Below are 26,143 nucleotides of genomic sequence, written 5' to 3' on the forward strand. Positions count from 1 at the left end.
GCAGACAAATGTGTTAAGTGTACACTGGTATACCACAGTTTTCAAGATCATAGTATTTGTGTTTGTATTCACTTTGTTCAGTAGAGAAGTGGACATTTCCAATTAAAGATTGAAATTGTACATTGTCAGTGTGGTAATTTTATGTTTCTGTGTCATACATGAGATCTTGCTCTATTTTTTTCAATAAGATTTTATCATCTTTTTTATATAGGCACTAAAAGTTTATATTTTGATGTGAGGAAGGCTTTGTTTAGGTGGCAAGGATTAATATTTTAGTTGTAGAACATTTCATTAATAGTAGCAGTGACCTGCTTGGAAGGGCGGGCCGTGGTAGGAACTGCGAGTGATGAAAAATCATATAAAATTATTTTTACTGTTACTGTGATTAGAAACTGTGAAAGTAACAGCAACAGGTATATGAGTAGTGTATACACGTAAGTGATAATTCAAACGAGTTGTAGCTGCAGTGGGATTTATGAGATTTGTGTAAAAAATGAAATAAACGTAGTATTTCACAGTTATTACTGCAGTATTCTGTGGTCATTAATGTTTACAAACTAGAGAAAAGTTAATATTTTCTAAAACGGAATCATGTTTGAATTTTTCATGTGGAAAACGACCATGAGTTAAGAATCTACACTGTCATGAGATATTAATTATTTTCATAATATCATTGGGACACATTTGTTCAATTCTTCTCCCATAAGGTTCTGCTTTCATCAACTGATCTACAGGGGACAAACTGCATAATAGTTAAAATATACTCAATTTTTTTGAGATCACTAACAAATCCACTGTCCTGCTAACTATAAACTAAATAACAATGTCAACATCTATCATCCCTAGTTCAACTGTTTTATATTGGAAGTCTCGTTAGTTTTTTTGCCATTTTGTAAAATTACATCTGGGTCTGCTACTCCAGACGAGGGTTTTCAGTACTTCTTTGGAATACAGTAGTCCAGTGTAGAAACAGCTATCTTGTTCTCCCACATTAAATGCTTTCTTTGATTTCAGTTGTAAATTCCTTATATTGAGGGACTGTGAATGAACAACAAAATTTTACTTCTGTCATTTAATAAACTGTGGCCGATTAACAAATTGGTATGAAATTATGCTGTATGCCATTCACATATTTCTGTGCAATAATAGGACTATTTGTGTTTTTATGGGCATTCCCCACTTTTTGCGATGCACTGCTATCCAATTTCCACTGGTGGGAGGCCTCAAAATCTCCCCCAAGGAGGTAGATTTTAACCATCAGGCGGTCGACCTGTGGAGTGCGCCAGCTAGCCATCCGATAGTGCCGGAAGCGGACCAACTAGCACCAAAATAGATCTGGCAGGGATGGGGAGTGGGAGGTGTAGCCCGGGGCAGCAGCAGGCCATATTATTTTCGTGGAGCCTCAAGGAGCACTCCTGCTCCTCCCAGCCCCACAATTTGACTAATTTTAAACTTAACGTTTTAGGGTCGTCTTCCGCTGTATCGGCGAGTGAAATTGGGTGGAGTGCGCACAGTGTACACTTTGCCCAGCTTTCACCCAAATTAACAGTCACGGTCCTATGTATGTCATGGGGTCCCAATTTGCATATTAAAAGAGCCTACTGCCTACAGATGAGCGTTCTAGCTGTTCAGTGGTAGGCCCCTTTCAGGATGGCATCAGCTGCATGGGGAGCGGGAATAGGGCGGTAAGTTTTTCTCTGCGATTTTCGGGGTTCTAACAGCCAGTTTCTGCCCAGCAGAGCCAGTGAAAATCTTCCACACGGTGTCTATTGTAATAAATGGACTATGTTAACTTCCTGGAAGTTTTAACTGTGACTAATCTCCCTCAGGAGACTGCATCAGTTGGGTTGTGTTCATTTTGTGTACAAATTATCCATGTCTATTGGCAGGAACAAATAGGATAAATATCCGGTTCTCATTTCATATTATACTCTTATGATACATAATTTATATTATCACTTCTAAATTGTCTAGTATCTCCAGTTATCAGAGATATCTTTTGAAATATCTGAGACCTGAGAGTTTTCTTTACATTGGACTCAAACCCAATGCATTGCAGGTTCGTGGTTCAGCAGTGTTCTCAGTTTATCACCCTCTAGTTTCCAACTTTTTAAAAGGTCTACAGTATTTGAATCCTCCTTTAAAGTCCTTACTCATAAAGTAAAACCTTAGTTAATACATTGGCCTTTTGAGCCCATTTCTTTCTGTAATTTAAAGCTTTTATCCTGAAGAATTGTTTTATTGATTGTTATCATGTCCACAGGAGGGTAGATCAACTGTCAGTATTAATCATAGTTGATTTATATATGCATTTGCTTCATGGGTAAAATGACCTGTGGCTACAACTTAATTTCCTTTTGAAGGTAGTATCTGAGTTTTGCATTGCTTCCAGTATTTATTTTACCTTTTATTTTCAATACCCCCAAATTTGCATGAGCTACTGGGCTGCCCTTAGGCTTATATCAGTCTAAAACTGTCAACTAGGGTCCAATTAAATCCTGAGAGAAATAATAAATGATCCCAAAGGTTTCCCAATTGATACATTAGATCTGATATTTTTGTTCCAAACGTGAAGAGTGTTAAATCCTACAAAGTATTTCAGCAAAGGCATCTAAGAACACTATAATTCTAATCAACAACAATAACAACTGGCATTTATGTAGCGCCTTTAATGTAGGGAAACAGTCCAAGGTGCTTCACATGAGCGTCATCAGACAAGAATTGATACTGAGCCAAACCTGAGCCTTTGTCTGAATTGTCAAAGGGTCTTACAGACCTGTTGTATATTTCCAGCAATTTCTTCTTTTATTTGAGATTTCCAACAGTTGCAGGTTTTTACTTTATTGTATTTCTTATATGTGACAAGGGAAAATTTTCACTCTCAACTTATACCTCCTGCTGAAATACATTACATGATTTCACCCTTACAGTTTTGAAAAATTACTAATTTCATGAGTTGGTACATATGTATTTTATAGATATGAGCTAATTCAGGGCCTTCTGAGTAGATTAGGTTTTCCAAACTTTTACATGAACCAATCAGAACAAAAAGCATGCACCGTACACAAGAGAACTAGACACGTTTTGCAGATTTGATCTCATTAAATTCATAGTTAGAAACTCAATCTGGAGAGTTCACTACAACCTGAGCTAATATTAATCTGGTTTTGATTTCAAATATTTGTCAGGCAGCCAGAGTGAGAACATTGATATAGGTGTGAAGTACATCAATTTAATTTGCCTTTCCCCTTTTGACTGAGCAGTATTGTCTTCAGTTTTGCGAGGAGTCTTTGGACAGTGGTTTTAATTAATCTTTTTAAATTGGTTCCACTATAATACACAATTTTTTTACTACCTGAGTCTACAAACTTATTCTCATGTGGGGAAGACTTGACTAACGTAACAGAGGTAGATTGGGCATTCGTTACACATATGTTTTCCTTACTTTTCCTTCATCAAATTTATTTTTTATTTTCTTTTGGGAAAGATTTGAAAAAGAGATTAGAAGGCTTGACACTGAAAACTTAGTTGAAGTCATGTGTTTTGAGAAGGATTTTCATGAGGGAGTAAGATGTGGGGAGGCAGAGAGGTTTAGGGGTGAAGTTCCAGATAGTAGGGCCAAGCAAGCTGAAGGCTCTCTTACCAGATATGGGATGAAGAAAATTACATAGAATTTACAGCACAGAAACAGGCCATTTGGCCCAACTAGTCTATGATCCAAACGAGCTTCATCCCACTCTATTTACTTCATCTCACCCTATCAATATATCCTTCTAATTCCTTTCTCCCTCATGTACTTATCTAGCTTACCCTTAAATGTGCCAAAGAGTGAAGGATGCACAAAAAGCCGGAGTCAGAAGGCAAGAAGGGTGCAGAAGGCTGGAGAAGGATGCTGAAACAGGATAGGTCAAGATCATGGAAGGACTTGAAAATGAAACCAAGGATTTTAAATGTAATGCATTTGGAGACAGTGCCAGTCAGTGAGGATGGACATGTGGAACATAGTGCAGTACAGGATACAAATAGCAAAATTTTGGACAAGTTGGATGGTGGAGTATTGGAAGCCTGTTAGAATCTAATGCATTGGAATAATCAAAGCTAGAGATGACAAAAATGTGATTAAGGGTTTCAGTGGTGGAGGGAATGAGTACGGCAATGCTACGGAGATCGAATAAGTGGTCTTGATGATGGAAATTCTGTGGGACTTAAAACTCAGCACTGAGTTGAAAAGAACACTGAGGTTTTGCATAGTCTGGTTCAGCTTGATTAAGTAGCCATGAGGGGGATTCATTGGCAAGGAAGCAGAATTTATGGTGTTGGCTGAAAATAATGGCTGCAGTTTTTCTGATGTTTAGTTGGAGGAAGTTGTGACTGATCCATGACTTGATGTCGGACAGGCGTTCTGACAGCAGTTGCAAACTAGTTATCATTTTCTATTATTCAAGGCGATAGCTAAATTTAATAATTAATGTAGTAATATATGTTGTAGTGCTATTAATATTTTCTTGTTCTTTTACTGTTTAATAAATTTGTTTAGCATTTAAAGCTTAAGTCAAAGTCTGGTTAAGTGTTACTCTGCCACCTTTCGAAGATGAAGATCATGCAAGAACCAGTAGCTAAAATAAATTGAAGAGGGCTTTCTCTTTGTTCCCTGGGCCTGCTACAAATTTACCTGGATATCTAGAAAGTAAAAGCACTCTCTGTGACGTAGGCTGAGAAACTGGAGTATCGCTGGAAACCGGCGCGAAATGGACATCAAGAGCAGAACGTGCGCCCGATGACATTGGCCCGAGACCCATGTGAAATTGGGCTTCGTGCCTCATCTGCATAAAGTCGGCGATTTACAGACACCAACGGGCGCCCAGTGCAACTCGCCGGTCAGGGCCTTAGGAAATTCGTCTGGCTCTGGGGTGGAGGGGTGGGGGTGCGGGACCACACTGGACAGGTGTGGGCCCAGCAGCGGCACGTAGTATTTTGGTGGAACCTGGAGGAGCACAGAAACTAAGCTATAAAAATTTCACTTACGTTTTTGTGGACGGCCTCCAGCAGTTTCTTTGTAGACCAGTGTTAGGTTGCTGAAGATGCAGATCGCTGGATAGAGCATATAAATTCAATTGAAGTCCTAAAACTAATGTTAGGTCCTTGATTTGCATATTCATCTGTCTTAGCTTCCAATTTGGCAACCAGCACACTTCCGGGGGAGATTGGGTATGAGAGAACATGACCTGAATCTCATCACCCAACTCTATATTTTTGCTGAAAAATGGGTGTGACAAGGTCCAATCTCCCCCACATGGAGCTAGGGCTCATCTGTAAGTGTAATCTGTGACCTGGAAGCCAAAAATAAATGCGAGTAAGAAGAGTAAAGAACCCCCCAAAATATAAGGGTAAAAATCCATTGGGCACATAACTGATGGCACGTTTCCAGTGGGTCCAATTGGGAGGTCCGAAGCTCAATAAAAATTTGGCCTTGGGCCTTATTTTAATAATTGTGGCAAACTGCTAGCACCTGTAACGCCTTCAGGAGTAGCTCACCAAATTGCTGCACTCCAATTTGGGCCGCCTGCCTCGCTGGCAGCAGCACGCAGATAAGTCCAGAAAGGGCGGGAGGGAAGCAAATGGGCGAGGGGCAAGCACAGGCCAGCAGCGGACCACAGTGTTAATGTGGAAACAGGAGGAGTACTCCTGCTCCTCCTGGTTCCACATTGAGGTAAGTATAAAAAACATAGCTGACGGTTTCTTCGGCGGCCTCCAGCTGTCCCTTTAAAGGCCACTGGCTAGGTCGCTGAAGATCCCAGAAAGCTCTGACTAGTCTTTCCGCATTTTGCAAACAGATCTTGAAACGGGCGCAGGGCCCTCATTTCAATATTGAATTAAGGTCTGCCCTCATTTCAAGTGGCTGCCGGGGCCGCATAAAAAAAGGCCCTGATGAATTCGTCATTGCTGTGCCCGCTAAATTCGTCATTGCTGTGCCCGTTTTATGACCTATCTACCTTTTCTCCCCATCTCTTTTCCTCATTATTCTTTCACTCTACTATTTTTATTTTAACTTTATTTTTAATTTATTTCTAATATATCCTGGTTCATACTGTTTCTCCTTACAAAATTGGTAACAGTTCCTGTTGTCCTGTACCTTTCAAGTTCCACTGTCTATTTTGGATGTAGAAACTACATTAAAAAAAACTGACTTCTAATTAGATGTAAGCTGACAACAAAGATCCGTTTTCAGCAATCAAGAACTGGAAGTCTGAAGATTGATGCAAGCAGATCAACCTTTGACACAACTTTTATTTGTCAAATTAAGAGAGCTTCCACAGAATGAGTTCAGGGAGACCAATTGCACCCACATGAGATAATTAATTTGGAGCATTCGAACTCTATCCTGAAGATTTTGTTCATCAGCTTAAAAATGCTATTAGCAGAGTCTAGAGCTGGAAATTTTGAACAGGTAAGAATCAACAGTTACATAACTTGTCAAGGAGCTAGATTAAATTTAAAGCTCCATGCATTTTTGCATTCTAAACATTAGTAGAATATCAATAATCAGTGCTGGCAACTGTGATATACTTACCATTTAAGTGATTTATAAACTATTTGCTAATGCATTGTGAAGACAGAAATTTATACCAATCCCGTGACAAAAGATAAAAAATTTTGAGCATTGACAGAAAAGCCCCGATATTAACTCAGGGCACGAATTGGGCGGACAGGGGGTGGGGAAAGCGAGAAACTCCCATGTTGGACCAGTGTGAGGCCCAAGCAATTTTAATGCCCTGACCTCAATTCAATATGATTGACAGACTGAAACCCGATCGGGTCGGGAAATGGGATAAGCCTGCCCACTTTATGTGTGCATTTTCCGGCGGGACTCCCGAGCCCTATTTAAAGCACAACTGCACCTCTTAATCCGAGGTTGCATTCCCTGAAAACAGATTATGTTCCAAGACTTTGCACACAATTCTGCTGGGACTAACATGTTGGAGGGCTGCCCCCAGGTTTTCTGATACCTCCACAGAGATCCTTGTGGAGAGGATCAGGGCATGGAGAGAGGTACTATTGCCCAGCACCTACAGGAGCCACTATTCAGTAGGTCTGGACAGAGGTGGTTGACATTATCCTCAGGACCTGACTTCAGTGTAGGAAGAGATTCGATGACCTCACAAGAGCAGAAAGGGTGAGTAGAGCTCGTCATCACTCCTGCTCTCTCGGCAGCACCTGACAACATTCCTTTCGCCCCCCCCCCTTCCCCAACCACTAATTTCAATTCCCTTCCCTCTATCGTACATTTCAGCATACAATCACAAGGACACACTGCAACACCTCTCTCATTCCAAGCACACTCACCTTTTCCTTTGCTGTCTTCACACCACACACTAACAACATTCTCTTCTCACCTCCTAACACTTATGCAACCACAAATTACTCCCAGCACTCCTTCCTCAGTTCACATTCCATGCATTTCGCTTTACATATATCACCTACCCATCCTCACTCCATCTTGCTTCTGCTCCACCTCTCAACACATGCATTATATGTAGAAACCCTACACATCTCCACGTATCTTTTCAATAGCCAGTCAATAACTCTCCCCCTCTCTCCAGGACAAGACAGCACATAATGTGACGGAGAGGGCCAGATCCAAGAGGCACACCCAACATCATAGCCATCACCCAGACAGAGCACAAAGTCCTGAGATTAGTGGCCCATGTAAAGCCATGAGCATTGGGGAAGGCAATACTGTTGGCTCATCTGATCAGGGTGTCTAAATATTACTTATAACCCTTCATTCACCTCAGCAATTATTCAGCAAGCTTCATATCTTCAAGCTGCATTCTCAGGACTGTCAGCTGCCTATGTCCAACCTGTCAGTGTGATCATAACTCTTGTCCCTTTTCTCTTTCCTCTAGGTCCTTCTCTGCAACAAAAGTTTTTGTAGAACAGACCTCAGTGGATGACAATACTCCATCTCTCCCTAGTACCAGCACAAACAGTGGCATTCCGCATTAGTTAGATAGAGGGGCCTGCATGTGGTGAAATACCCAGCACTAGCGAGCAGCAGCAGGTACTGGTGGCAGGGACAGCTCAGGAGACAGCTCACTAGAGGGCAAGGTCCTCTTCCTGCTCTGCTGAGGAGGACAGAGATGAGGACTTCAGGAGCCCAGCTATGAAAAGAAAACTGCTTGCATCACAGAAGCTGTTATATCAGGAAGGCTTGCCAAAGAGTTTTGGCACTATGGCTGAAAGTGCGGAGCAGTCGACTTCCAACCTGTGTGGTGTCATCTCATGTGGCACCAGCACTCTGCAGTCTAGCCTGGAGAGTGTGCACACCTCCTGCAGTTGAGCCCTCACAAAGGGAGTCAGTGCCACCAGGCTTCACAGCTTTGGTGGAAGCTGCTATGCAGACTTTGGGCTCAAACCTGTGCTCTGCCTTGGAGAGGCAGATGTCCGCCTTAGAGACAGATGTCTGCTGTCCCACAAATCAGTGAAAGTGACAAGCTCCAGCCTGACAGGAGGTGGCAATGGCGTAATGGAAGCATAAAATATTGCCCTCTCTCAGGATGTCTGCATGTCTGCTTCTTCGCCACCCCATCAACTAGTACTCACAATTGTGCCAGCAAGTTAACTGGGCCAGGCTCGAGTACCCAGAAGTCATCAGCCAAGAGCATCTCAAGGGTCCCCACATGAACAAAACAGCCTTCCACCAGCTTTGCTGAGGCCACTAGGGGGGCACCTCATAGGAGTAGTAGAGTTAGGAAACTTTCTTGTAAGAAAGGCACCATGGGTTCACACTTAGGTGAAAAATGAATGGAACGTAATTACTGTGTTGGTAATTAAATTCATCACCTTTATCATATTTGGTACTTTGGTCTGTAGTGTGGTTTTATAGCAGCTTCTGAGTCAGCATTATTAATATGTCATTGATCAAGAAGCTGGTTGTGTGGTTTTATTGTTCTTTAATGCAGGTTTAAGAGAATGTTGAAGGATGTAACAAGGACTGTTAATGCAGAGGGGCTTTGGGTAAGTTTTCAGGGCAGTGGAATGAGCAGGTCACTGGAATCGCTGAGCAATTAACTTATCCCTCGTATTTCTTGCTGCAAGGTGTCAAGGTGGCGCTCCCTATTCTGCTCCTTCCTCACCTCCTTCCCCAGCCCAGTCTTCCTCATCTGATGAGGACTGCTGCTGATTTGCCTCCTTCAACTGCAAGCCTCTCTGTACGTCAACATTGTGCAGTATCCAGCACACCACTATGATGCGGGAAACTCTTTCTGGGGCGTTTTGTAGGGAGCCCCCAGACCTATTGAGACACGTAAACCTCTGCTTCAGCAGCCCTATGGTGTGCTCAATAATCATCCTGGCGGTCCCCTGGCTTTAATTATACCTGTGTTGCTCAGGCATTGTGGAGTTACAGAGGGATGTCATGAGCCATATGTGTAGGGGGTAACCCTTGTCCCCTGGGAGCCATCCTGCTACATTCCTGGAAGGGTCAAAAACTGGGAGGACGATAGACTGTTGTAGGGTGAATGCATTGTGACAGCTGCCTGGGTACCTTGCACAAACTTGCATGATCCTTTTTCTGTGATTGAACACTACCTGGACGTTAATGGCGTGATAACCTTTCCTATTCACAATTGGTGCTGGTTGGTGTTCTGGTGCTCTGATGGCAACATGTGTGCAGTCAATGATGTGTGCAGCCACTTCTGCAAATCCCAAGCTCTCTTGTGTTGGCTGTTGAAGACAATGGGGAAGGTGAAGTACTGGTCAGCTCTGGCAAATAGGGCCTTGGTGACCTGCTTACTGCAACTGTGTACTGCAGGCTGGGAGATGCGGGAGATGTCTCCTGTAGCAGACTGGAAGGAGCCAGTGGCAAAGAAGTTAAGGGCTGTGGTGACTTTGACAGCCAGTAGCACATCATGACCCCCAGTCCAGCAGGCAACAGGTTCTGTTGCAAGAGGCTACATAGGTCTGCAACAGCCTGCTTGGAGAAGCGCAGCCTCCTGATGCCTTGGTCATAAGAAATAGGAGCAGGAGTAGGCCTTAAAACCCCCTAAGCCTGCCCTGCCATTCAGTAAGATCAGGGCTGATCTTCTACCTCAACTCCACTTTCCCACCCTATCCCCATATCCCTTGATTCCCTTAGTGTCCAAAAATCTATCAATCTTAGTCTTGACTATACTCAATGACTGAGCAGCCACAGCCCTCTGGGTTAGAGAATTCCAAAGATTTACAAATCTGAGTGAAGAAATTTTTCCTCATCTCAGTCCTAAATGGCTGACCCCTTATCTTGAGACTGTGACCCCTAGTTCTAGATGCTCCAGCTAGGGGAAACAGCCTCTCAGCATCTAAGAATTTTATAGGTTTCATTGAGATCATCTCTCATTCTTCTAAACTCCAGAGAGTATAGGCCCATTCTACTCAATTTCTTCTCATAGGACAACCCTCTCATCCCAGGAATCAATCTAGTGAATCAAGTGCTTGCAGGAGGCTATACCCAGCACACAGGGTGTACAGGCCAAGAGTCTTGGATCTATCTGAGGACCTCGTGTGAGATGGTTACACAAGATTAGGGCTATGAGATTGGGGATAATATATTAGCATGGATTGAGGATTGGTTAATGGACAGAAAACAGAGAGTAGGAATAAACGGGTCATTTTCAGGCTGGCAGGTTGAGCACGAATGGGAGTATTGTAATTTCACGTAAAAATGGCATTGGGGTCCTAATTGCATCATAGGACCTCGAATTACATGTATTCATGAAGCTTCCGCCTGCTTGTGGTGGGCGCCTTGGCCGACTCCGAAAACTGTGCAGTTAAGAAGCCGACGGGAGGGAATAAATGGTACAAATAAATAATTGTTGAATAACAAAACTTTATTCAGTGGCCTGTATCCCCACGAGTGCCACGAATGAAAGTTATTTACACTGTTACAGTTTCTTCAGTTTGAGCCAATTAGAGAAGCAGACTCATAGTGTACGGAGATGGTTAAAGCAATGGAGTTACTCATCTGTTGTGCTAAGGAGGGAAAGGTTCAAAGCTCAGCTTCATCGAAAGAGCAGTGCTCATTGTGGCATAGCATCCTTTTAGCCCATTTCTGTAGTTTAGTCATTATAACGTTCACCTAACGTGTGAAAGATCTCTGCTTCAATAGCAGACACAATAACGGAGAAAGCAGATACTTGTGTATGCACAAAGAAGGGATCATTCAGAATTAGTATTACAAGTAAGAAATTTATCATTTTGCACAGATATGTAATATGATTTTTATTTTAAATATATAACATCAACGCAAAGAACTGTAAAGGTTTGTACATGTAATTAATTGATTCTGCTATGGTTTATTTCTGTAATTCAAAATGAATGGTATTTTCTCATAAGATAGCAATCTCCTGTACTCCAGTGCAGATACTGATAAATTGGGAGTCATTTTCAACTTTGCCGCCTGGTGGCTAACCTCACCAACCTTCTTCCAATCCTGCTCACTTCACCCACCACTGTCCTCTTAGACTTTGTCAGCAGATCAACAATCATCACCTCTCTCGGCATTTCCTTCCAGAATTATCTGTTCGAACAAAGTGTTTGCATTTTATTGTGGATGATTGCATTGAAATCCTGGCTTTGACTGAAACTTGGCACATGGGTGGTGACACCTTTCCTCTTATTGAAGCCTCCCCACTTAGCTACACTTTCCACCACTTCCCCACCTGAACCATCCTGGTGGTGGTGTGCCTTTATCACCAAATCACATTTGGTCCCTCCCATTACTCCTCTGGTAACTTCTCCCCATTTAAGCACCTCGCCTTGGTGCACCGCTCTTGCCTCTCATTTAAAATTCTCATTGTCTAACTTCCCCTCCAAAGCCCCACCATGTTTTTCTCACCAAGATATTTATTATGTCCAATTAACATTGACTCCCTAGAATAGTCTCTCTTGGATTGTTTTATTATATCTAGAGAAGACTCTGGAGTGTAATTGCTACTGTATGCTTGGTCCCATATGTGAGTAAAATACATATCAATATGCTCTTTTCTTTCCTCCATCAGCTTCTATACTGAGTCACTCCTCATCCTCAGTGATTTCAATGTCCATCTCAGTTCCCATTGCCCTCTCTCCTCTGAATTTGTTGCCCTCCTTTCCTCTCTAAATCTCTCTTTCCAAAGAAACTCTCTTGGTCCAAACATAGATAAAAGAGCTGAATTCTAGAGGCAAGGTGAAAGTGATTGCCCTTGACATCAAGGCAGCCTTTGACAGAGTGTGGCACCAAGGAGCTCTAACAAAATTGAAGTCAATGGGAATCAGGGGGAAAACTCTCCAGTGGCTGGAGTCATACCTAGCACAAAGGAAGATAGTAGTGGTTGTTGGAGTCAATCATCTCAGCCCCAGGACATTGCTGCAGGAGTTCCTCAGGGCAGTGTCCTAGGCCCAACCATCATTTGGCTGATAAGTGGCAAGTAACATTCGTGCCAAACAAGTGCCAGGCAATGACCATCTCCAGATCCCCCACTATCAACATCCTGGGGGTCACCATTGACCAGAAACTTAACTGGACCAGCCACATAAATACTGTGGCTACAAGAGCAGATCAGAGACTGGGTATTCTGCAGTGAGTGACTCACCTCCTGATTCCCCAAAGCCTTTCCACCATCTACAAGGCACAAGTCAGGAGTGTGATGGAATACTCTCCACTTGCCTGGATGAGTGCAGCTCCAATAACACAAGAAACATCCAGGACAAAGCAGCCCGTTTGATTGGCACCCCATCCACCACCCTAAACATTCACTCCCTTCACCGGTGCACCATGGCTGCAGTGTGTGCCATCTACAGGATGCACTACAGCATAGAAGGTGATTCATCGACAGCACCTCCCAAACCCATGACCTCTACCACCTAGAAGGACAAGGGCAGCAGACACATGGGAACAACACCACCTGCACATTCCCCTCCATGTCACACACCATCTCGACTATATATCATAGTTCCTTCGGCATCGCTGGTTCAAAATCCTGGAACTCCCTACCTAACAGTACTGTAGGAGAACCTTCACCATATGGACTGCAGCAGTTCAAGAAGGCAGCTCGCCACCACCTTCTCAAGGGAAATTAGGGATGGGCAATAAATGCTGACCTTGCCAGCAACACCCACATCCCTTGAACAAATAAAAAAAAATCCATATTCATCACCACCCCCTTGTCTTTGGTCTCAATCACAGACAAGGTAATCTCTGACTATTCCCTTGTACCCTTCACCACCCACATACTCCAACCCCACTTCCTTCTGCATCTGCCCCTAGAAAAAAAAACATCCCCCCCAAATCAATTGCAACTACACTTTCAAAATCCCAACTACCTAGCCTCCAGCTCTCCAATCACCACAATACTTCTGCAGCCATCGATTTGCTCAACTACTGCCTCAAATTCACCTCTGATGCCCTTGTCTTTCCCTGTTGTACCTATGGTATGACCCCTATCTTCACTCCCTCAAATCCAAAGGGCACAGACTTGAGCAGATCTGCCACATAACCAGTTTATCCATACATCACACAATTTTGCTGGACAACATCACACGTTAATGGGCCTTACTCTCTCCTGCCAAAACTGGCCACTATTTTAGGACTATACTGGAGAACAAAGATAACCCCCTGCTTCTTTTCTCCACTACCAACCATCTCCTTAAACCCCTCTGCGTTGCCCCCCTCCACCATCACTATCAACAAGTGCAAAGCAGTCATGGACTATTTGTCACTATCCATTCAGTTGCCTCTGCTACTTTACCACCACCACCCTCCTTTCCCTTGCCCACCAAGCTAAAACTCCTCCAGGCCAAACCCATGTCATTCTTTAGTTTTGCTCTTCTGTCACAGACTGCAGTGATTCAAGAAGGACCACCATCACCTCAAGGGCAACTAGGGGTGGGCAATAAATGCGGCCTTGCCACCAACACTCACATCCCAAGATTGAAAAACAGTCCTCACTGAGCTCATCTTGTCCATGAGACCCAACTCCTGCTTCCTTGATCCCATTCCCACTAAACTGCTGCTGACCACCCAACTTCCCTTCATGTTAAAACTGGATAGCCATGTGGTGAAGGCAAGAATACTAACGCCTAGTCTTTAGTTACTTCCGAGCCTTAATTCACAGAATTTCCTCTTGCACACATCACACCCCAGCTAAGCTCTTCTATAAAAGGATCCAAGAGAGTCTCCAATCAATACGCACTATCTGAATACAATTAACCCCAATTGATACATATCATACAATTAACAGATTCCCTTCTCTTTCTTTAAGTAAAAAAATAAACTTTATATATAATACAAACAAAATTTCAAAATAAAACAAAACCTTCCAAACTCTTTACAAACTATACTATTTACAACATTACATTGTCAGGCGAACCCTTCTCCAGGATCCTAAAATTCTTTGTACATGAATCTCTTTCAGTAAAACAATCTGACAGTTGATGGCTTGAATCCACCCATTTAATTTTAGAGATTTCCTTTCTCTCCAGCATTTGTTTCAAGCCAGCAAGATCAATCCCAAAACTTTCTTCCTAATATAACTTTTATAGTTATATCAGGAAAAAGAGGGTGGTCAGGAGCAGTGTTGGCCCCTTAAAAACTGAAAGTGGGGATATTGTCATTGACAATGGGGAAATGGCGGACATGTTGAACAATTACTTTGCGCCAGTATTTACAGTCGAAAAAGAGGATAGCATGCCAGAAATCCCAAGAAAACTAATATTGAATCGGGGACAGGGACTCGATAAAATTAACATAGGTAAAGCAACAGTAATGAAGAAAATAATAGCACTAAAGAGTGACAAATCCCCAGGACCAGATGGTTTCCATCCCAGGGTTTTAAAGGAAGTAAGTGAGCACATTGCGGATGCCCTAACTATAATCTTTCAAAGTTCTCTAGATTCAGGAACTGTCCCTCTTGATTGGAAAATTGCACATGTCACTCCGCTTTTTAAGAAAGGAGAGAGAGGGAAACTAGGGAATTATAGACCAGTTAGCCTAACATCTGTTGTGGGGAAAATGCTGGAGTCTATAATTAAGGATAGGGTGACTGAACACCTCGAGAATTTTGAGTTAATCAGAGAGAGCCAGCATGGATTTGTGAAAGGTAGGTCGTGCCTGACAAACCTGATTGAATTTTTTGAAGAGGTGACTAAAGTAGTGGACAGGGGAATGTCAATGGATGTTATTTATATGGACTTCCAGAAGGCATTTGATAAGGTCCCACATAGGAGACTGTTAGCTAAGATAGAAGCCCATGGAATCGAGGGAAAAGTACGGACTTGGTTAGGAAGTTGGCTGAGCGAAAGGCGACAGAGAGTAGGGATAATGAGAAGGTACTCACATTGGCAGGATGTGACTAGTAGAGTCCCGCAGGGATCTGTCTTGGGGCCTCAATTATTCACAATATTTATTAACGACTTAGATGAAGGCATAGAAAGTCTCATATCTAAGTTTGCCAATGACACAAAGATTGGTGGCATTGTAAGCAGTGGAGATGAAAACATAAAATTACAAAGGGATATTGATAGATTAGGTGAATGGGCAAAACTGTGGCAAATGGAATTCAATGTAGACAAATGTGAGGTCATCCACTTTGGATCAAAAAAGGATAGAACAGGGTACTTTCTGAATGGTAAAAAGTTAAAAACAGTGGATGTCCAAAGGGACTTAGGGGTTCAGGTACATAGATCATTGAAGTGTCATGAACAGGTGCAGAAAATAATCAAGAAGGCAAATGGAACGTTGGCCTTTAGAACTAGAGGACTAGAGTACAAGGGGGCAGAAGTTATGCTGCAGCTATACAAAACCCTGGTTAGACCGCACCTGGAGTACTGTGAGCAGTTCTGGGCACCGCACCTTCGGAAGGACATTTTGGCCTTGGAGGGAGTGCAGCGTAGGTTTACTAGAATGATACCCGGACTTCAAGGGTTAAGTTACGAGGAGAGATTACACAAATTGGGGTTGTATTCGCTAGAGTTTCGAAGGTTAAGGGGTGATCTACATTGAATTCCATTTGCCACAGTTTTGCCCATTCACCTAATCTATCAATATCGCTTTGTAATTGAGGCCCCAAGACAGATCCCTACGGGACTCCACTGGTCACATCCTGCCAATGTGAGTACCTTCTCATTATCCCTACTCTCTGTCGGCTTTCGCTCAGCCAACTTCCTAACCAAGTCCGTACTTTTCCCTCGATTCCAAGGGCTTCTATCTTAGCTAACAGTCTCTTATGTGGGACCTTATCAAATGCCTTCTGGAAGTCCATATAAATAACATCCATTGACATTCCCCTGTCCACTACTTTAGTCACCTCTTCAAAAAATTCAATCAGGTTTGTCAGGCACGACCTACCTTTCACAAATCCATGCTGGCTCTCTCTGATTAACTCAAAATTCTCGAGGTGTTCAGTCACCCTATCCTTAATTATAGACTCCAGCATTTTCCCCACAACAGATGTTAGGCTAACTGGTCTATAATTCCCTAGTTTCCCACTCTCTCCTTTCTTAAAAAGCGGAGTGATATGTGCAATTTTCCAATCAAGAGGGACAGTTCCTGAATCTAGAGAACTTTGAAAGATTATAGTTAGGGCATCCGCAATGTGCTCACCTACTTCCTTTAAAATCCTGGGATGGAAACCATCTGGTCCTGGGGATTTGTCACTCTTTAGTGCTATTATTTTCTTCATTACTGTTGCTTTACTTATGTTAATTTTATCGAGTCCCTGTCCCCGATTCAGTATTAGTTTTTTTGGGATTTCCGGCATGTTTTCCTCTTTTTCGACTGTAAATACTGACGCAAAGTAATCGTTCAATATGTCTGCCATTTCCCCATTGTCAATGACAATATCCCCACTTTCAGTTTTTAAGGGGCCAACACTGCTCCTGACCACCCTCTTTTTCCTAATATAACTATAAAAATTCTTCGTATGTTATTAATGATAAATTTCTCAAATTTCTCAGTACTAACCCAAAAGAAATCATCAACATGGATCATGAAGGTGCCTGTAAGTTTCCCATTATGGTACCAATAAAACATTGCGGGATCTGCTTTTAGTTGAACGCAACCTATTTTCAGCAAAACAGATCTCACCGAAAAATACCATACCCTGGAAGCATCATTCAGGCCATAGATGAATTTGTTTAGCTTCCATAGTTTTCCTTCCGCATCTGCTGCCTCTTTATGCGGTTTCAGAAACACTTCTCTCTGAAAAGTATCGCCCTGCAGAAATATGGCTTTTTGTCAATTGACCTACACGCCCATGAAAATGTTGCCAATAGAGCCAAAAAGATTTTTTGATTACCTTTCCAGCAGTGGGAGAATCCACGCGAACATCTGTATCACCCAGTTTCTCTTCAAAACCCTTAGCTACGAATCTCGCTTTAGCCTTATAAGTCCCATCTGCAAGGACTTTTTCAGTACAAATCCATCTGTGCAACAAAGCTGGTTGACCCTTATCTATTACCTCAGAATAAACTCCAAATTCTTCTCAACTATCTAATTCCCTTTGTTTTGCCTCACTTACTTGTTTATCTTCAAGTTTATTGGCAGTCACCAAAACTTCACGATCATGAGGACTTCTGCTTCTACTTCTGATACGTGACTGTTCTGTGGTCTTTGTTTCATTGTCTGATCTAGTCAAGCTACATCTTCTACTTCCTCTTCTATGTCTGTAGGGACTACTACTGCGAGATCTCTCCCTTTCATCTCTAATGCGTGATCGTTTTCTGATATGGGATTCACTTACCTATCACTACTCGGACTGCGCTTTCGTACTCTCCACTCTTTTACTCCATTCTGCCGGTTCATGGACCTTGCTTCATGGCCATCATCCTAAACATTCAACCAAAATTTAAACCAACCAGTAGCTTTGCTTGCATGTCTCAAAATTGTTGCATCCCTCCATTCATTCGTCCCCTCTGGAATGTGTGTCACACGTGTCCCCACTTTGGGTAATTGTTCTTTGGATGTGATAGTTCTCTCATGTGTTTCTTGATCACTGATATTACCACTTGATCCAGCCCTTGATCTACCTCATTCTGTTCCTCAGGAACCTCATTCAATAAATCATGAACATCTGAGGCCCAAGGTGCCTCGTTTACTTCGATCAACTGCTTAGAGACCAAGATTTCATAATTAATTCCAATTAATAGTGAGGAATGAACCCTAACCGTTTGATTGCCATGTTGGACAATTACTGTTTTACCATCATGACCTATTACCTTACCAGAGCCTTTCCATTCCCTATGACCCTCTCTTTTATAGTTTACCAAATCTCCTGAATTGAACTATGTCTCAGATGGTCTAATACAATGCCTCTGCACTGTACAACTTTTCTCTGATACCTCAGCCTTGATAAAAGCCTATCTCCCTGCATGCATAGCATTTAAATGCTCAGAAAAAATGGCACTAATTGTAGTACTTTCTGGAGCAGGAGGATTATCACAAAGAACAGAAGGTAATTTGGGATTGCACCCATAGACTAGTTGGTAAGGATTATATCCTCCAACCAGCTGAAGAGAATTCTCTGCATGAACTGCCTATGCTAGGGCAGTTGACAATTTACACTCTGTTTGATCAGCCAAAATTTTATGCACCATGCTATCAATCACAGCATGATTCCTTTAACAAAGAACATTGCTAAAAGGGCTCTCATCTGCTATATTCATGACAATTATATTCATATTCTCACACATAGCTCTGAACTCCATGTTAGCCAATTCACCTCCATTATCAGTCAAAAACTTTGCTGGTGTCCCACGTCCAGTCCTTATCCATTTTTCCATCATTTTATCAAGAATAACCTTCTTCTCATTACTATATATTAGTGTAGAAATACTAAATCTCAGCCAGGTCAATAAAATATAAGATGAAAACATTTCTGTCTTTGTCCCATACCTTTAGATCCATGGCAACTACCTCGTTAAAATTACGTGCTAATGGAGTACTTACAGTTGGACTTGGGGGCATGTGTCTTTACTTCTGACAGATTTCACAGTTCTCACTAATCCCTTCTATGAGCCTCATATATTCCCCATCAACTATACCTGCATCTTTAGCAGGTTCTTTAAACGTTGACAAGTAGGATAGGAAAATTGTCTATGTAACTTTACGATAATTTTTTTTTCTCTCTTATCCTTATCACTTGATGCCATTAGTACTTGCCTAACACACTGCTGAGAAACGTCAGGTTTTATTAAGAGGATACAATAATGCCCTGACTGGGTAAACTGCAGATCAACCAATTTCCCAAAAATGATTGCCTTATTGTGTTCCATGTCAAGTTTCGTTTTTGCCTTTTTCATGGAATGTTTACCCAAAAGCATAGATATCTCAGTCGAGACTACATCTGTACTTTTAAAATGGAATTACCGCTCTCTTGAGTGACCTCAAGATGTTGTCATCTCCAAACCTAAAACATGTAGAACTTCTATTTTCCTTAACCTTGCTTCGATCCTCACTACTTAGTGAATCATGATAACATTTTAACCAATCTATCCCTCATATAGTTGAAGTACATGCACTAACACCGCACAATTATAGGAATCTGCGACTAATACATTCATCACAGGATTTAAACTCCTTGTGACCAGTATAATCTGTTCATGTTCATTATTATCTTCATCCTCAGAACTACTTTCTTCATGCGTCATTTCAAAGATCTTGCATCTTCGCTCTGGGCAATTCGCCTCAATGATACTTAGAGTCATATCTAAAGCATCTCCTCATTTTTTCCTTGGGGGTTCCTGGAATTCATTCTCCCATTATTACTGTACCAATTTTGTCTTCTGTTGATATAACTGGATCTGCTGTACCTGCTTTCATCACCAATCTGGTTGCCTTTAACCTTTCCGTCAAATTGACACCTGCGTCCAGTCTCTTGAAAATTTTGAAACCTGGACTGGCGCCTACGTTTAGTATCTGGAACATTTCAAAACCTGGTAACCATCGAATCTTCCATTCTTAGTGTCACAGCAGAAGACCCCATGTGTTCCATGAAGACTGAAGGGAATGACTGTTTCCCCAGGAATTTCTTTAAGGCAGCAGACATTTGATCCAATAGGGTCTCCTTTTCCGAGAACTGGACGCCAGTTAGGACCAGTTGCCTATCCATATGAGACACCTTAGCACAATCCAGTAATTTAAACGTTAGTATTGATCCAGGGAGTTCTAATTTGAACTTTGTCAGTCTTTAGTACAATTTGTTAAAGTCTACGATATACTCTTCCATTGAATGACCGTCCATTTTCTGAAATCTATCAAATGCTGACCAGGCCTCATAGGCACTTAACAGGTTATCTTTCTTGTACATTTTATCCAGCAATTCTAGTAGAAAGGTAAAACCAGCATTATCCAAAAGATCTGAATCCATCTCAGAAAATACTTTACTTCTGATTTTGCTTCATTCAGGAAGCGACAACGCCAAGGCCATGCTTTGTTCTGCTGACTTGTATGACCAAATTCCCAATAATGGCTACCAGTGATTAAAGCACTGTGCTTAGAGCGCAAATTTGTGAACTATACGCTTATGTGTTTCTTTTTTAAAAGATGCATTTTGGAATACTGAAACATGCTGCATTAAATTTTCAGTAAAATCAAAATACATTTATGAAGCAGATATCACTATAATTATGAGTTAGTAATGATTTTCAGTCCTCAACTTGCTATTAACTGTTTTGTTGTAAGTAAAGATTATTAATTTTTGAACATTTAACATTAGTATTAATTAGCATTTCAGTATTCATTTGGAAGAAATAGGGAGGTTTTATTAATTAAGGTGTGTTTTGCCAATTTAAGTATGGAGCAGTGTCTGTTGTTTTATTGCAAATTCAAGGATGCATCAGTGTCTATGATTTTATTGCTAATTGCTATATCTAGTCATTTCCAATCTGTGCAAATTAAAATACATGAATGACTTTCATCATGCAATTCAAGTGCTCCATTGATTTACAAGATCATAAGTGCAGTATTAATTGAATGGAAAAAATACTAGTAAACACTTAAAATTGTTTTTTAATTTTGGATTGTAATCCCATAGGCTGAATTGCACAGTGGAATTTTGAGCTTCATGTTTAATACGAGTTCAAGTGCAACCCGAGTTGACCTCTGGTTGGGACTTTCTTACTGTGATGGAAAATGGAAAAGCATTATACTTAAGAAGCAAGGTACAGTGGCATCAGTGAATGTGAATGGGCAAGTTAAGCAAGTGTTGACCACTGATGAAGAAGAGCTGCATATAAACTCTCCAATTTATCTTGGTGGAATCCCAACTGAAGCAGAAAGCTTTTGCAGAGAATGTGAACTAAAGCAAGGTTTGTGACAATTTACACAGATTTGTCTTTAATTTGGAACTGGTTTTCAAATTCTCAGAAAACATATTCTTGGTGAAAGCCTTGCGGACTTTTCTAAAAATACTTCATTTGCCTAATTCATTCCATGTCACAGTATCAGCCGTGACTCAGAGGTAGCACCCCTGCCTCTGAGTCAGAAGGTTGTGGGTTCAAGTCACACTCCAGTGACTTGAGCATGAAATCCAGGCTGACACTCCAATGCAGCACTGAGAGAGTACTGCACTGTTGGAGGTGCTGTTTTTCAGATGAGATGCCCTGTCTGCCCTCTCAGGTGGATATAAAAGATCCCATAGCTCTATTTGAAGAAGAGCTGGGTGGTTTTCCCTGGTATCCTGGCCAATATTCATCCCTCAACCAACAGATTTAGATCCCTAAAACAGACTATCCGGTCATTATCATATTGCTGTTTGTGGGACCTTGCTGTGTTCAAATTGACTCCTGCATTGCCTAAACTTCAAAATAAAACTTCATTGGCTGTAAGGTGCTTTGGGACATTCTGAAAAATGTAAGTTATTTCTTTTATATACCACATTTCCATTACCACATACTCTAGCAAGATGGTCCACTAATTTCTTCATGACTGCTACCAATTCTGTTTAATGACTGGTCAGCAAGGAGTACAATTTAGAGAGGGAGAATTTGATAATTTTAGTTGTCCCTCCCTTGAGATAGAACAGTGGCAATCCATCAAGCAGCCTGGCTGAGAACTAATAAAACTCACTAAACCAGTTTGAGCGACAGGCAGCCCTGGGACTCAAACACACAACTTTCTAAGTGAGAGTCAAGTACTTAGCTGCTTGAGCCACTGAGTCGCCCTAAGGCTTATACCTGTCAAGGACCACATCTGGTATCCATTTAGAGCCTGGGCGATATTAAAACATCTTATATGATTTTGAATTAGTGGCTTTTTTCATAAAACCTATACAAATTCTATAGAATACTAAAGGATTTAAAAGCATTGTAAAACATTTTAGCAAGGAGATGTGAGAACAGTACCATTGTGGGCCCAAGGCCTTTTAGAACCCCAAATTCATGCATAAAATAATAAATGTTCATGCCTATACCACATTTATGCTGAAGGATTTAATCCTTGGCAACTCTGCCTTCTTTTGTTATTCTCATTTATTCAGTCTATGGTCTAGATTACCTTGCTTTCCTCACCACTTAAGAAAAGTTTGGTAGCAATGGGACCCAAAAAGTGACCAGTGACAATATCTATTTTTGGTTATTAACATTGTTTTCCTAAAATAAGTAAATCCAGGATTCATTATGCTTGCATCTTAAAATGTAATATTTTAGGAAAGTAACTGACACTGTGAGGAAAATAAAATCTTAAAGTAAGGCTATTTCAATGATATTAGCAGACATTTGTTTAAATGCTGAGGTATTTTTAAATGAGATAGAAAGAAAAATCTTTTATTTGTATGGTGCCTTTCATATTCTCAGCATGTCCCAAAACACCTCATTGCCAATTAATTACTTTTGAAGTGTAGTCACTCTTGTTTTGTAGATAAACACAGAAGCCAATTTGCACACAGCAAGGTCCCATAAACAGTAAATGAGAAAAATGACCAATTCATTTGTTTTTGATTGAGAGTTGAACATTGACCAGGACCCTGAGTGATCTCCCTGCTTTTTTTCAAATAGTGTCGTGGGTTCTTTTACATACATCTGACAGGGCCAAATGGACAGGGCCTCAGTTTAATGTTTCATCCAAAAGACAGCACCCCTGGCAATGTGGCACTCAAACCCTGGAGTGGGGTTTGAACTCACAGCCTCTGATCAGAGCTAAATGGTTTCAGATTCTTCTTCATTCCCTCTGTTTACATGAGTCATATTCTTTGCAAAGTATTTTGATATCAAGAAATATTTTGTACTATACTGGCTGCAAAGACAGTCAAAATATATTGAATGTGCATTGACTGGTAGATAAAATCTTTACGGTTCCAAGTTTCCATCGTATTTTGGAAAGGCACTCCTGTAAAACCAACACTTTGGACAAATTAATAATTGGAGAACTGTTCAGAGACACTAATAGTAATTCCACACATTTTTAAAATTGATTCAGCTAATGTTTTGGTGCACACTTGAAGGTTATAACATTTTCTCCTTCACCTTTTTAGGCTACTTGCTGGCTCAGGATTTTTAAAAATTTCACTAATACTTTGGCCTACATCACACATTACTCGCCACCAATGCAACATAAACAGCCTTAATGGCTATGCAATACAAAATTGCTAAGTGTGAAGTTCATACGTCTTATTTGCTGCTAAAGGTGATTGCAGAAATATTGCTTTTTTTCTAAATTGAACAATGATGGCTTTCCTTTCTATTAGATGTATGCCCAAATTGATATACTGTAAGAAGAGAGACTGAGGCGCTCTAATTAAGGTAGAAGTCATAGATTTGTTTTCCTTGTTTATCACTTTCATTATTTGCCAGGTTTCGGTGGATGTATAAAAGATGTTAGATTTACAAAAGGTGCTGTCGTAAACTTGGCCACTGCATCCACCATTGCTGTCAGAGTCAATCTGGATGGATGCTTATCACCTGACAGTGCTGGTAACTGCAGAGGAAATGACTCCATTGCTGTGTATACTGGAAAAAAACACACTATGTATGATACTGGTTTGCAACCATTTACAGGTAAAGTATTAAGTTATTTTACAGAATCTTTCATACAAATTCTTCATACAGATTTTTCTGTATTTACTTTCACTGGTTAATATTTAACATGTTATTCTTATGAACTTTTTGAAGAATATTTATACAGAATTATTGCATCAAATCAAGGAGGGTCAGTGTTTAGTCCTTGGGAGCGAGGGCGTACAAAAGAAGCAGGTAATACATGATTTGTTTAACCTCTTCATAATCTTGCAGCATTTATTTCAGAAGACTGATTAATAGTTAAGATTGTGTTGTTTTTTCCTTAGATGTTAAATATTTCAGCAGTTAAATACCCAATATGGACCATTACTCTATAGAAGATTAACTTCCCTTTAGACAATGTTAACATTTTTGCACCACTTAAGAAAATCTAAAAAACCTGAAAATTTGAGATTTGTTGCCAGTTAATTGCCATGAATTGCCTTGGGAGGCCCGGTCAATTTTAACGGCCAAGTCTCATTCATGAAACGGGCGTAAAAAGGCACCTGGCCGGCTTTCGTCCCGCCAAGATTGGGTGGCCTGGAGGTCGCCCACTGGCACTCAAATAAGTCACTCCAGCTCCTCCTGGCCCCGTAAGGATAAGTTTTGTACTTATCCCTTGGGGGCTCCACTTCTGCTCCAGCAGATTTTAGTGGTCGTAGTGTCCACAGCGGACACTCCGGCCACTCGACCTTTATATTGTCTCAAGGCCCTATCTAAGCCTGATCCTGTGTGATCTTGATTTGCATATATTTATGGGACATCTGCCTGATTCTCAATCAGCTGCAGAGTGGTGTCCAAGTGGCAAAAAGTACCGCACAATTTTAACTTCCGTTCCGCCCAGTTTCTGCCAGGTGGAGGGAGTTAAAATCCTTTCAACATGTAAAATAAATGCACAGTTATTTATGTATATATCTATTCATCAATATGTGTATGAAGTGATCATCCTAATTGTAGCAGCATGGTGTGTGAATAGTTAAGTAGAGGATAGTTCTGCATTGGTAGGGGTTGTATGCTTCACACCTGCTTGTAATTGATAGTTATGTTATGTTTAATGCTATCTGGTTAGCTGGTAGGGAGCTTAACAAAAGAAGTAAAGTTATTACACTGTTCACTTTTCTAGATTCACAGACTTAGTTTCGTCACACTAACTTTGGTAGTAACAATGACAGAAGTGGCTATTTTGTAGAATAAAACACTTGGTTCCTGTTAGATTTGTAATTAACAAATAGAACCAATGTTGAATATTTATTGCACATGCTGTATTGTAATATTATTGCAGGCATAAAACTTTCATTTGTTTTTTAGCATGCATAATGTAGATAGAATATTTTAAATGACTAGCTTGCACAATAGTTAAATGGTAGACTAATGATCAAGTTGAGCAATTTGTTTGAAAAAACTATCAAAGTATAGGTTTTTGCACAAGAAAAAGCATATTTGTAAGAATGTTCACACAAATCAGGCACGAGGGGCTGAATGGCTTACGTTCCTATGTTCCTATATTCCTAAATCAAGATTTTGTAAAGTAGCTTTATTGGCTGTCTATTTGTCTATATATGCAAATACATATACAGATAATAAATAGAGAACAGTGGAATGTCAAGTTTTTCCATGTGCAATGAAGTTATTAGTCAGCAATGAACATCTCCTCATCAGTGGATTAAATTTTGTAATTCTATTGTTTCTAAATTTAGATATTGTTTATAATGAGTGTGTGTATTTTAAAATTGATCATTTATTTTCTGGGAAAAATTTGTTCCATTGAGGATAATCACAAATGCACGAGTTTTTAAATATTTTCTATTGTGTCACATGAGTTCCTTTTAACCTCTCTGGACCTGACTGTGGCCTCCATTTAAAAAATTCCCAAAGTGGGTATTAAGTATTAAATTCACAGGCTGCTTTGACCCCAATTACTGCTTCTTTCATTGTTGAGCCAGGAAGCCACTATGAATATTTAGCTCTATAACTTAATAGAAAGAGAATATATATATATTATATATATATATAATCTTTTCAAATTTGCTGACAACTACTGCACAGAAAGAAAACCTGCTTTTATAATTTCCATTCAGTGCAGCAGGCAATCCAGCCATAAAGCACCTGAATATGGCAGATTTACTGCAGGATTGGG

General features: G+C 40.8%; 1 protein-coding gene across 1 annotated transcript in view; it reads left to right on the forward strand.

The window, feature by feature from the left end:
• Window positions 1-26,143, forward strand: part of ush2a (Usher syndrome 2A (autosomal recessive, mild)) — a 744,800-nt gene that overhangs the window by 310,074 nt on the left and 408,583 nt on the right. The window contains exons 30-32 of the mRNA XM_067989549.1: window positions 21,048-21,321; window positions 23,803-24,006; window positions 24,121-24,201. Coding sequence (XP_067845650.1) covers window positions 21,048-21,321; window positions 23,803-24,006; window positions 24,121-24,201 — 559 coding nt within the window. The remainder of the gene's footprint in view (window positions 1-21,047; window positions 21,322-23,802; window positions 24,007-24,120; window positions 24,202-26,143) is intronic.

The sequence above is a fragment of the Heptranchias perlo genome, chromosome 8 (genome assembly GCF_035084215.1).
Source record: "Heptranchias perlo isolate sHepPer1 chromosome 8, sHepPer1.hap1, whole genome shotgun sequence".
Lineage (NCBI taxonomy): Eukaryota > Metazoa > Chordata > Chondrichthyes > Hexanchiformes > Hexanchidae > Heptranchias > Heptranchias perlo.